The sequence below is a fragment of the Pteronotus mesoamericanus genome, unplaced genomic scaffold (genome assembly GCF_021234165.1).
Source record: "Pteronotus mesoamericanus isolate MK-2021 breed Mesoamerican mustached bat unplaced genomic scaffold, CSHL_Meso_final scaffold_118, whole genome shotgun sequence".
NCBI classification, from domain to species: domain Eukaryota; kingdom Metazoa; phylum Chordata; class Mammalia; order Chiroptera; family Mormoopidae; genus Pteronotus; species Pteronotus mesoamericanus.
The window spans coordinates 15,459,875-15,473,450 of record NW_026555301.1 but is presented as its reverse complement, the minus strand read 5'-3'; the positions used below and the strand labels follow the sequence as shown (position 1 = coordinate 15,473,450).

The 13,576-nt window shown below is 35.8% G+C and overlaps 1 protein-coding gene across 14 annotated transcripts in view; it reads right to left on the bottom strand.

The window, feature by feature from the left end:
• EPB41L3 (erythrocyte membrane protein band 4.1 like 3) overlaps positions 1-13,576 on the bottom strand; it is a 136,735-nt gene that overhangs the window by 37,097 nt on the left and 86,062 nt on the right. For all 14 annotated transcript variants that reach the window (XM_054587392.1, XM_054587394.1, XM_054587397.1 and 11 more), the window contains exons 4-8: positions 12,762-12,866; positions 11,630-11,672; positions 5,904-5,979; positions 3,623-3,841; positions 3,181-3,268 (exon numbers count right to left, since the gene is read on the bottom strand). In XM_054587392.1, coding sequence (XP_054443367.1) covers positions 3,181-3,268; positions 3,623-3,841; positions 5,904-5,979; positions 11,630-11,672; positions 12,762-12,866 — 531 coding nt within the window. The remainder of the gene's footprint in view (positions 1-3,180; positions 3,269-3,622; positions 3,842-5,903; positions 5,980-11,629; positions 11,673-12,761; positions 12,867-13,576) is intronic.

Genomic DNA, 13,576 nt, shown 5'->3' with positions numbered 1-13,576 from the left:
AATGATACTTTTTTTCCCTCAAGTTTTTGGCCACAGTCCACAGAATTGAGGTTAGTTTGATAAATCTTTTGTGTTCAAAGCTCTATCAGCAAGCAGCCTTTCTAGGGAACATGTGTGCTTCCCTACCAATGAACACATTTAATGCTCCCTGTAGCAGGGGCTACTGAAGGCAGACCTGGGTACTCTCAGTCTCTCGTATTTAAAATAAATGGGCACGCGATTCCCTCAATTTAAAAAACAATGTTTAAACTTTGCTGTCTTTCATTATCATTTGGTCCATTGGATATCCAATATGAATTTAGATCTAAATTTTAGAATGTTATATGAAATAAATAACTCTCACAGAGCCTATTCGGACTGACATTAGATGATAAACAAGCAGGGACAGTCTTCCCAAGGGGGAAAAAAGAAGCACTTAGAACAGGTTTTCCAAAACAAGGGACCTTCATCTAATATGGGTATTTATGCTTTATATAGAGCTGTGGAGTTCAAGATTGAAATTCCGAATTTCTAAGTAGGTCTTAAAGCCTAATTTTATACCATGTCTTTTATACCATGTTATGACCGGAAATTAGCTATAATTTAATTCAGTAAATTTCCTTCTTAAAATGATGAAGTGTGGATGCATGAGAAAAGGAGTCCATAACTGAATCATAGCTGAATCATTTATTATACTTAATATTCAGATGAAATTCCTATAGCAGGCTATATTTGCACTTCCTTAATTTTCTTTTTTTAATTGGCATAATTTCAAATCATATTATTGCAGCTATCTATTTTAACTCAGTAGCTATAGCAATGTTAAGTGATTTTATTTTCACTGATGGAAACACATACATCCTGAGTTCCACTTCCCTAAAAGCATGCCCTAATCTTTCATTTATTTATTTTTCCTGGGCAGTAAGTGAATCATCATGTGTAATGTAATTCAAAAACAGCTTTCAATTCACTCAAATGTTCAGGCTACCTTTATTTCCTTCTTGTTTCCTTATCTTTTAGTCACCTAAGAAAAAACTCCGAGAGAAAATCTTACTAGTGTGTGCCTTTATTTTCCTTTTAAATTCTCATCCTGTCTTATACCTGGCATAAAATATAAAACAACTTTATTCTCTGATTGCAAAATAAGTGAAAAAATATAATAATAAACTTGCAAATTAATACAGCTACACCTGCTGTTCTAATTACACACAAATATCAAAGAGCCTGGCACAATGCACCAGCCCATCCCTGGGATAAGCCCCAGCCAAGTCTCTGGGATTATGCTAGTTAGTGCTCAGGCCTTCAGCCCTTAGAAGTGCTCATCCTGTGTGATGTACAAAATGATCCACAGACAGAACCAATCAGACCTGCATTCACATAATGGTCACCATTTTCTAGTCCAAATCCACTGAGGATTAGTCTCTCCCCAAACACCATCCAGGGAGCAGCCCCATATGTAGCATCAACAGACCCTACAGATCATAGATTTCCCTTTCATGGGACCTCAGGGCTGTTGAGTTGTTTGTCTGCCCAGAGCCAGCTAAACCTCTCTTCATTTCTTGACCGCCAACTTGACTATGTAAGATACTTGCTTGCCTAGAAGCTTGTTAAATGCACATTCTTATGAGTCCAAGACCATGAAATTGGTGTATTGGCAGTAAAGGCACATTCCCATAACCGGAGCAATGCTACCTTATCAGCCCATATCAGAAGAAAAGGCCCTTGAACTGCAAACAGTGATCTTTTAACACTGCTGATGTGATAGAATCTATCCTTAAGATCCTAACAAATTTCTCATGTTTTGATGATATTACTTTTCATAAAAGCTTGCCTGTACATCCACAATATGTTATTTATTTATTTATTTTAATCCTCCCTGGAGGATAGGTTCACTGATTTTAGAAAGGGTGGGAAAGAGAGAGAGAGAGAGAGAGAGAAATGGATGTGAAAGAGAAACATCGATAGATTGCCTCTGGTATGCGCCCGGACCAGGGATCAAACCTACAGCCCAGGTATGTGCCCGTACTAGGAATCAAACCCGCAACCTTTTGGTACATGGACAACACTCCAATCAACTCTGTCACCCAGCCAGGGCCACAGTGCTTTATTCATAGTTGTTCAAATAAAAGACTAATAGTCTATACACTCCTTTTCTCACTTCTGAAAAATACGTAGATTCTAGAAAAAGCATGACATGGAGTAAAAGCTGCTCTATGCATCATTACAACCTTTACCCTCGGATAGTCTAATTCCAACTTTTTCCTCACAAGACACCATAGCCAAGACACTTGAACATTTCACCAATCATCATTCAACCAGGCAATCCTTAGCTTGGGTGGTTAATGTAAGCTGAACTTCAAAACTAACAATGTTATTTCAAAGTACTGGTTATTGATCAGAATACCTCACCTTTAGAGATGGGGCTAAATTTCACATGAATTTACTGGGTGCCTGGTGGGTAACCAGAACAGGGCCATAAGCAGTACTTCACATATAACAGATGTGATCATTGGGTCTTGGACAATCAGCCAAGTTTAGGCAGGCAGGCAGGCAGGCAGAGAGGAGCAGGACAGTGCAGACAAACTGAGCACTTTCAGGCACAAGGCAGAAACAGGGTTTGACAGGAACAAAGGGCATGTTACAGTACAAAGTGGGAGATACAACTGAGACAGGGAAGGCAGGGTGAGCTCAGAGCTTACTAAGTTGAGATAAATTTCAAACTGAATTAACAGGCAATCACAGGCCCTGCCTACGGACAACTTTCAGTTGCCTGAGACCACGAATCATGCAGAACCAACCCCTCAGTAAAATATCAGACAGTTAAATTTGCTTTATCTTTGTGCAAGCCTTAAAAGTAAAACACAGATTTGAATTCCCAAAGTTCTGGTTTACACATACTGAAGTAAAAATCAGCAGCTTTTAGCAGTAACTGTACTGAATTAAATAAAATTAAAATAAAAGTTTGGGATTTAAACAATGCATACTGTCCTGACCAGTGTCGCTCAGTTGATTGGGCATCATTCTGCAAAGATTCCTGGTAAGGTCACATGCCTGGGTTGCAAGTTCAGACCCCCAGTTAGGGCGCATGTAAGAGGCAACTGATCAATTTTCCTCTCTCACACCGACGTTTCTCTTCCTCTCTTTCTCCCTCCATTTCCCCTCTCTAAAAATAAATACATAAAATAAAAAAAAAAAGCATACCTTGGCATGATGTAAATCTACCCCATACATGGATAGTTTTTTGGCATTTTCCAAGAAATGCATCTCGGCTTCTGCTGGCGTCATTCCTCTGATAAGAAAAAAAAAATGTTACAATGCTGCTTTTCTTTCACCTGGCCAGGCTGTACTATTTTGTACTTAGCTCCCTTGCTGTCTAATAAGCAAGCCCCCATAGTAGCCCCAGCAGATCTGGGCTCTGAGGGAAGAAAAATAATAAGGTGGCTTTTAAAAAGAAAACTTTATAAATTGGTATCTAAGTAAGAACCTAACTGTCCCAGAACTGTACCCAGTGCAGAACCCTGCTCTGCCAAAGTACCATCCATAATGCACTGAAATCAGTCCTGGGAAAAGTAGGTAGTGAAAGCGATGCTCGCTCATCAAGGCACAACTGAAATGGACTGTTCTCAGGGTTTCTTCCACTAACCTGTGACTCTTGTGCAGCTCGATCACTTTATCTTCAAGTTCTTTAGTGTGATTTGGAGCAAAGCGGAACTCACTAATGTAATCATTCCCGCATTCATCTGGGTCATAGTCGCCAAGTTCTGACTGGACAGTGTAGGAACCCAAGAGGGCAAGAGTGACAAAGGAGCAGGGCAGCCTTCCGGACACGATGTCATCTCGCAGTTGTAAGCAGAGGTAGTACCTTCCAGTAGCCAAAAGGACAAAGCAAAAAGCCAGCGTTGGGATACAGAAAAAGGAGACGACTCAGGACATAGGGTTTGGTAAGGAATTTCCCCCCACTGAATAACCTCGAGGACAAACTTTCTAGCTTCTGTATTTTGATCTAGATATAAGGGGAAAAAATACTTGGCCACAAAATACAATATTTAAGGGCATCTAAAGGCAAGTCAATGTTCATAATAAAACAGGGTTTTATTAATAAAGCACAGAGTTTAAAAAAACCCTTAAGACATACTCTTTAACATCCTTTAAAATAATTTTTATAGTCAAATGGCTAGTCCCCTAGATGCTCCCTGAAATCTTTGGTTGGGATTATTATAATATAAAAATGGTGCTCTTAAATATAATTATTAAGTTCCAACTAGGCTTAAGGAAGTCTCGTTTTGATATCTACTAAAGGTCTTGCCATATGACCAAGACAAATTTCAGGTAACTCAACAGCTACGCCATCACAAACTCTGCTCTCAATTTCCTGCATTCCTGGAGAGAGAGCCTCTTGATAATAATGAGTGATTTCTGTTTCAACTTCTCATTTTTTAAAGATAACTTTCTAGAATCCAAATGATATGAAGACTAATTGAAAAATTACTACTGTAAGATCTCAGAATCTTGTTACTGTAAGTAAACAGTTTTAAATTTGGGAACTATAAAACATTTTCCATATAATTCTGCCAAGATAACATAAAAATATTTCCATTAATAGCTGACATATCCTTTGTTATTTGGTTTTAAGTTTACAGATATAATACTAATTGTGGAATATTCCAAGGTAAGTGTTGACATTAGTAAGTTTTAATACCTTTCATGGCCCAGCATATGGGTATAATAATAAAACACACATTGTACCTTTCATATTAGAAATTAACTGTTAATCTGTTGAAGCTGAAGACTATGAAAAAGTGGTAAGGTTCCCTCTAAATATGACTTTAAGCTAATGATATAAGCAAACTACGTGTAATCGAGATAGAAAAATTTCTAATTACTTTACAGGCTCTGCAAACACTACACAAATAGATAGAAATCAACCAAGCACTAAATTTCAAATCCAGGTATAGATAGCCTCTATAATTACAAATTAGCCACAAGGAAATAATTCTTCCATATTATTAAAAAGTATTCTTAAATAAGGAATTATAAATTTTCTAATTTAATGCAAGCATAGAAAAATACTCTGGATCTAGTTTGTACCCTTCTCCTAAAATGCCTGTTAAAATTATTTTTAATCACTACAAGAGACTGAAGCTTTTTGAGTAATTTACCTTTTATGAAAAGCCCTCCCAGGATGTGAGGCTTATACAGAAAACGCAGCACACACTGCACAAGATCGCTCTGGCTGGCTATCAACATACCACCAAACACAGCAAGAGCCAGGGATTCCACAGCAGAATGCAGAGAAGCCGAGGACACATCACGACGTAGGACAGTTGCGTAAAGGGACACCTTCTCGCAGTCAAAGTTACCATGCCAGGATATTTTTGTTGGATCCTTTTTTTAAAAAATGTCTTCTCTTGTGAAAATGAATTACTTGTTTCCCTTGTAGGTCATGGAAAGTAAATTCTTAAGTGTACATGTGTTTATGTTGTATCTGTATGTGTATATGTGTGCATGCATGTGCCGTTTTTTTTTTTTAAAGAGCGGTCAAGTACCAGAATGGTTATGTAAAAGGCATAAACATCCAAAGACATTTTTTACTCTCAGTTTTAAAGCATGGGCACTAAGAATGGCTATGTCACTTAAGGCTGACTCCCACCCAATTTGGCTGTGGCAGTGTCTCAGTTCTGTATGTCCTCCCACCAGGGCCAGGCAGAGGGAAGTATCAGCTTAGCACCAAAGATTCAACTACAAACAGATACGATTTGGCAAATCTTCCAATTGGGTGTTTGCTCTCACTGCGTTGCCTTTTATTTACCATTTTAGCGTGGATAATTATAAGGTTACTAAATGTAAGCATGCTCTTCTCTGGATAATTTAAGAGAAGCATAACTCCCAAGATGCCTGCCTTTTCAGAGCCAACTTTCAAATACCTGGTGATATCTTCAGACAGCTGAGAGGGGTCTGGGGGGTAAAATTTCACATTAAATGAAAAATGCCAAGCACCACCTGCAGAGATGAGAAAAAAAATTAGAATAAAACCTTAGGAAAATCCCTTTATACTTATGATAACTAGAACTACCAAAACTCTAAGTTCTAACACCCAAGCAAATTTTGATTATCCATGGAAAACAGGGACGTTTCTGTTCAATGAAATCCACAGATAAGTCCAAAACTTCACCTAGTTTCTAATCTTCTCACCAATCAAATCCTTTACTGAACTTCTAACTAGGGATAAAATTGACTAAACCTCCTCTCTTTCCCAGGGACAAAGGTACACCTTTGGAAGAGGGGGGCAAAAAGTGAGCAATATGGATAATCCTCAATCAGACAAGTCCGGAATTGACTAGACGTCCTGCTATGAAGTTCTGGATAGTTCACATACCAACATTACAGACATAATCCCATTTCCTTTGTTGTTTTTGCTTTGTTATTACAGGTCAAATCCCATTATAACACGTGTCAAGGGACTCCTCAGGATATTTTTATTTTATGGGGAAGGTTTGTTGTAGTGAATATTTAAGGGACCTGCTCTATGGCTGCAGAAATTCTTATTCAGGGAAATTTTTTATTAAAAAGATACTTGAATGTATTTGTTGTGAATCATCAATTGCCACACCTCCTTCTTAGCCCATGAACTGAACGGGTCCTCTTTACGTGCTGCCATTCTTTATCCCGCAGCACCTACGTCCGGCCTCTCCAGAGGGCAGCTTCCAGGCGCCTACTCCTCTGTATCGTCCGCACGTATAGTCGAAACATCATTAAGGCTTACTGAGCTCTCCATTTCCTCGTATTACATCTAATCATTATGGTGTATCATTATAAACATGAAAAAACCACCTCTTCTTCTTTTCTACATTTCATCTCTATGTGGTCACTCCTTTAACTTATTCATATTCATCTTGTCTTTTTATTGTGGCCTTTTAATGCAGCAATTTACTCAAATCTGGGTGTTCCTTTCTGGGACACTGCATACATTTGTTCTCTCCACCCAATCACCACACTAAAAGTGCCACAGCATAGGTCCTGCTGGTATTCTGAATGTGCTGCTGAAAAATTCCCTCCAGTCTCCCTGGCTTCTGCACCGGAAACCTTTTATCTATGCTGCACACACGGAGTCGATGTCTTCCTTTCATTCTCTGTGAGCTCACAGTTCAGCTCTTAAGGGTCAATACTCTCCTGAGACTTCCAAACACTACCTTTGCCCATTTAGTAACTTCTGGAAAGTCCTTTTTTTTTTCTAGGAGCCCTTCACAAACACTCAGAAGAAAGGGAAAGTATTGCACATAACTTCCTAGCTTCTTTCTTTGTACTTTTCTCTTGTATAAGTGAAAAATGCTTCACTGCCTGGGTTATCTACATTAAGTTTATTTATTAATTCTAGTTTATTCTTGATACTACCATTTATACTACACTTAAAGTGTGGGTGGCAGGGCACTACCATGAAGTGTGCCTTATAAAAGGACTTGGCATAAGACTAGGTATAATTGCGTGGTTACTATTATTTTAAAACCACTCAGAAACATTACTGAAACATGGACTATAAGAATTCTAATCCATAAAATACCTGTCAATCAATGATATTTCTAGTGATGATTTTCCCACTGTTCTCAAAAAAGTCCTTCTGTTATTATAAAAATAGTCTGATTTGGCTTCACTTTCCTAGTGACTTCTATTCACTTCCTGCTAAAATGGGTCCATCCATGCCTGCTACTGGCGAGGTTCATAAAACAGTGCTAGCTTCCTCTTCCCCCCTCAAGCAAGTGGAATTAAAACTAATGAATTAGTTATGGGAGATGGATTTATTGCTTTTATAATTTATCCACTTTAAAATATGCTTTGAATCCAATGACTAGTTTAGCAATATAATTAAACAATTTTAAAATAAATTCAAGGCAAATACTCTAAGTTGGAAACTAAATAGCAAAAGTATAAGAAAGATATTTCCATGAAAAAAAAATCCCCATTCCAGAAAAGTGAGTTTCAGATATAGTGGGCCTCAGAAGCATCTTAGGTGCTTACTGAAAATGTAAATTTCTAAGGTCCACCCACACACTTTATTCCAGGGATCTGGAATGCGACCTAGGAACTTGTGTTTCTCATAAACCTCCTTGTGGTTCTAATACAATTGGGCTTGGGGACCACACTTTGAAAATCACTAATTTTAAGGAATCCACTCTCCTAAGGGCATAACCCAAATAAGTACTAGGTTTCATAGGACATTATTTTGAAACAACGGGAAAGTTTAAGATTAATTCCACATATGCTCTGATCAAGAAAAAAAAGTTAAATGGCTCATAAAGCTTGAAATTAATGACAGAGGCAGATTAAAGCTCAAATCTATATCCTCATGAAGAAGAATATGGCAGGAGAAGATCAACTGGAAGGATATGATTATGTAAGGAATGGGCTTAAAGCCTGCGTCTGCTCAGATGAAGGCCCTGGTTAGTAACAGGAAATGGAACAGCTTGAATGCATTAAAATGATACTCCTATATGCTGATATAGGATTTTAAATCACAAATTTATGATAAATAGAAAACTGTAAAACTGAAGAGTTCATCCTTGTGAAAAAAATTAAAATTTTTGTTTCTATGCCTGCCAAATCTTAAAATGTCTAAATATACTGCATTTATAGCATAAAATTACTAAATATCATGTACTTTATATCATGAAATTACTATATTATAATTATATCACAAAATCCAGTATATTTAAAAATTTTGAGATGAGGTATGAACAAAAGATGACCAGAATTAGAATTTTTTCATAAGAACTCTCCAATTTCAGAATTTCCTATTTCTCATAAATTTGTAACTTAAAAAGTCTTTACCAGCTTGATTGCCATTCTCCTGAAGATCTCATTCTAGAGACACAGTGTGGACCTACAGCATAGAAAGAATGGAAACATCTTTTTATCACTTATGTTTAGGAGTAGGAGATGATGAGATAATAATTATAATAGTTTGACAAAAACTTCTCTGCCTTGGGTGAATTTGTAAATTTTGCAGAAAGAGGGCATTTTAGTGTATTAAGATAATAAGGAATGTAGATTAAAAAAACACCAGATTCTACTTTTAAAAATTCACTCAGTTTTCTTACTGTTGCAGTTGCAAATACTGCCTGATCTGCACGATGAAAATATCCTTTAGCTCTCATGTCCTGACTGTCCCTTTAGCTTTTTTTTTCCCCTTAGAAAGATATGTAGGAGACAGGATAAATGGAAAGTTGGGGGGGAAACCATTCTAATAGCAAAAGAAAATAAAATCGACTGCTTTACAGCCTTTCTTGTAACAGTATTATGACTTACTGTGAAACACTTAATGTATTTTTCAATGTGCTTTATAATTATAAATCACCCAAATACAAAAACAGCATTTCATTAGTTAGATGAATACGGAGGACTTTAGGCACATAAAAATTTGAGGACACATATTCAGCACATCTGTGTTTAAGAACTCCACAGGAAGAGTCTTAGAATACAGTCATTATCTTAAGCTTTTTTATTATGACTCCCTGGAGCAAAAAGTGTTTTCACCTACTTATCCTAACTGCAGCTATCCCTGGTTTCAACCTTCACTTATTTCTATCAAACTATTCATTATCAAGTTCTGGTTAGTGAATACATAAAATTTCTCAAAAATGTGGTAAAGGTGTTGTACAAAAAATCAGCAGACTAATATCTAGAAGTATAGTAACTTTTTTCTTCTTTTGTAATATTATCTAGCATTAAACAATTTCAAATTGCTCACTAACAATTACTTCTTATTAATAGTTGGCATACTTTAACATTTCAGTACATTCAGAGGCACTAGAAACATCTCTTACTGGAAAGCTGTTGATGCTCTTATTAATAAACTGGTTTTAAATTTATTCAACTAAAATTAGTTCAGGAAAATTAATCTAGACTTTATTGATAAAATGAATTGTTTTTAAACATTAGTTATCTAAAATTATAAACCCATGTTTATGGTAAAAGTGAAAGGCTTAAAAGTAAAAATTTAAAAACTCTTTTTCAACCCCCGACACTGCAATGCTATTTCTAGAGCTAAATATTTACTGTTAATATTATTTTGTGCACTTCCATAATTTTTCCACAAAACTACTAGGTAGGCCAAAAAGTCTGTTCCATAAAAGAAAAGACACATTTTTCATTTTCACCAGTAACTTTATTGATTTGGATATTTTGGTATGCCAGCTATCTCCCACTACTGGCTTCTAGTGGGTAGAGACCAGGAGTGCTGCTGAACATCTTCCAGTGCTTAAGACAGTCCCACAGCAAAGAATTATTTGGCCAAAATGTCAACAGTACCAAGAAACTTTGCAAACCACTTTGGACACATTCAATCAGTCACGGTATCTTCTCCATATACTGCACAAATCTTTTTCTCTTTCTTTTTTTTTTTTTTTAGCATTTCAGGTGTGTTTTTACCTTCCTTGAAATAATAAAGCATAATATACCAAAAATGTTGCATATTTTCTTCCATTTTCCATATTAAAATGGATGCACAAAAATTCACCAATTTTGGTAAGTTTTTTTGAAATGCATGCTTATATGAGAGCTGTCACAATACAATCTAACAAAATTTTTTCAAATGAAGTTGAAGACAACTAAGTATCATTACAGCCATCATATGGAAAAAACTAAATGAACTTTTTTGGCCAACACACACACACACACACACACACACACACACACGCATAATTTTTAAAAAACAAGTATGATTTGTCTCACCACTGTTTCACTTATGAAAACTAAGACATATTTATTCTACTTCCATTTAATAGCTGCTTAGTATTTCAAGGTATGGTTATCCCATGAGTGATTTAATAATTTCTTCATAAATGGATAGTTAGGTTGCTTCTAGTTTTCAATTACAAATGGTAATTACAATGAACTTTCATACATACACATTTACTTAAAGATATGCAGAATAAATTTAAGTAAAATTAGGGGTTAAACGGTAAGTACATTTTAAATTTTAATAAATACCAACACAAAGTATCTTCTTTTTAAGGGCTATACCAATTTATGTTTTTATCAATTGTGTACCTAATTGCCAGTGCAGGGTATTATTAAACTTTTTAAATCTTTCCTACTCTGAATAGGTGAAATATGCCTCATTTTAATTTGTATTCAACTGTTAGGAAGATTCAGCACCTAATACTGATTAGCTACTTGTATTTCAATGTGAATTGCTCATGAAATTGTTTTTTCTAGGAGGTAACATGCATTTCTTAACTTGCCTTTAGGGACCAAAAAAAGAGGCAGTCACCAAACAGTAAACTCTAGTCTGATTTGTTATTCCATTTCTAAACTATTAAATGACTGTTACTTTTAGCTTGTCTTTCATACTTTTGTGGCAGTTGGGCTTAATATAACATTAATAATTAAGTCTGGAACTTTTAAGTGATTAATTACCATTTGGAGCATTGCTTGATTAAATCACACTTCACATCTGTGTACAGGCAAAGGAATAGGTCAAAAGTCATTTCATTCCTGAGTTGTGATCATTAAAAATGGGGTCTGAGCTAGAGTAACCTGACAGAGATAAAATTTGAGATCTTGTTCTGTTTTCCAAAACACTATATTTATACCAGACAACCCCACTCTCTGGAAATCCTCACATTTTCACATATAATAATCCAAAAGAACTTACTTCGAATCTGTTTTTTAATTTCCTTAGCAGGGTCCAACCAATTCTGAAAAGGAAACGATAGCTTGGATTTGAATCAGAGAAGAATAAAAAAGAGTTAAGGCTGACCAGGTGGAGACACACACTGAACATGTTTGAGCATGAGCAGTTGCTGGAAGGCCCTCCAGGCAAGCTAGCAGGGGAACACGAGTGAATTAAAAAATAAAAACAAAAACAATAAAAGGTAGACTCTAAGTTCAAACAAGTTACTAGAATAAACTAAAGGTACATGTAATTGGACACAGTGATGTCCTAGCCATTCAGTCCTACACAATGACTTCTGTGATTACAAATTCTCAGGAAGCTACATAGAAAACATTCCTGCTAAATGAATGCTTGCTTGAGATTTATGACTTTCCTCATCAGAACACTCAGATGTTTAATAATGAAGTTAGACATTGTCCAGCAAACTCAGTAGATATTGAATATAATTCACTGCACAATGCCAAAACATGTAACATCTATGAACAAAATTTCTGTGACTCAGTTTCCAGCACCAATATATTGGAAACAATTTCTTCTTATTTTCAAGTATTTGTGGGGATTAATGAGGTATAGTTCTGAAAAGACTGCATTATTCTGGTTTAAGAGTCTCGAGTCTACAAAGATATTACATTAAACAATAAATACCTACTAACTACACAAGACAACTGTCAGATCAGCCAACAACTCATTTCACATTTTGATTTGGTAAGAACATGAAAGCATGATAAGATGAATTAAGAATAGGACAGCAGCCTTGAACATGTTTTCTATGTAAGTATCAATGTATTTCATTTTCATTGGCTCATGGCCATTGAAATATATCATCGCAAAAAAGCACCATATAAATGCTTTCCTGAAACCATATACAACTGAAGTGTGAAAAAGGGAAACACCGACTTACTGTTTCCACAGTATTCAAGATTAAAATAAGTTGTTAATAATTTCCTTTATGAAGAAAAAAGGTGATTAACAACATTTAGGGACTCAAAGTAGTCAATTTGGGAGAATCAGGGAAGGTGGAGAAAAGATTTACCAATCCAATTCGAGTTCACTTCCTGGCAGTAACGAGCAGCTCAAGCCCTAATGTTTGGAACTGCTTTTAATTACTTACCTTCTGGTTTTCAGCATCTCGGTATGTAAGCCCAAAGTAGTCTTTTTCTAGCAAGTTCAGATGTTCACACACTTTATCAAACAGCACTTGGCCTCTGGAGCGTTTCTATGGAAAACAAAACATTAAAAGAAGTCAACAACACACTCAACAAAGTTCTCTCTATTGTCGCTAATAAAAATAGGTAAAATTTAAAATACCACTTGCTATAACTATAGAGTAGCTGACAATCAAGTGTGATCACACTTTGCCATCTCCTTTTTAACTGATAAAAAGGCTCAACAAAGTGGACTTACACCTACAAAAGCCTGCCCCTACAAACAAGTAAACAATCCCTAGCGTCACTGAGTAAGTAACCTGTGGATGACTGCAAATAGAAGTAGCTAGGAAATGATGTGGTGCTTGGAAGCCTCAAATATCTTGTGAAATATAAAAATTCTAACAGTAAAAGAAAGTACTAAAGGACCAAATAAAACCATGTTACAACATGCCCGAATTCAATTCCCCCTCTGATCAGATTCTGAGCCTGAGATCTAACCCTATTCCTTGTCTTAGACCTCCCCTTAAAACTTTCTCTACTAATCTTTACTTAGAAATTCTAGCTATGAATCATCTTCTAAAAGCCCATTAAACTAACTTCATTAGTTTATTTTTAGTTTTTGTCACTAACTTCAGTTTTGTATTACAGTATTCAATTTTCTTTTCATTTCTTTTAGATAAAATCCTTCCTTTAAAAATAAAATGTTAAGTTTAGAGATTTTAGTTATCGTTTTTAAATATAAGATATAAATATATGTGCTATATTTTTGGCCATTAAA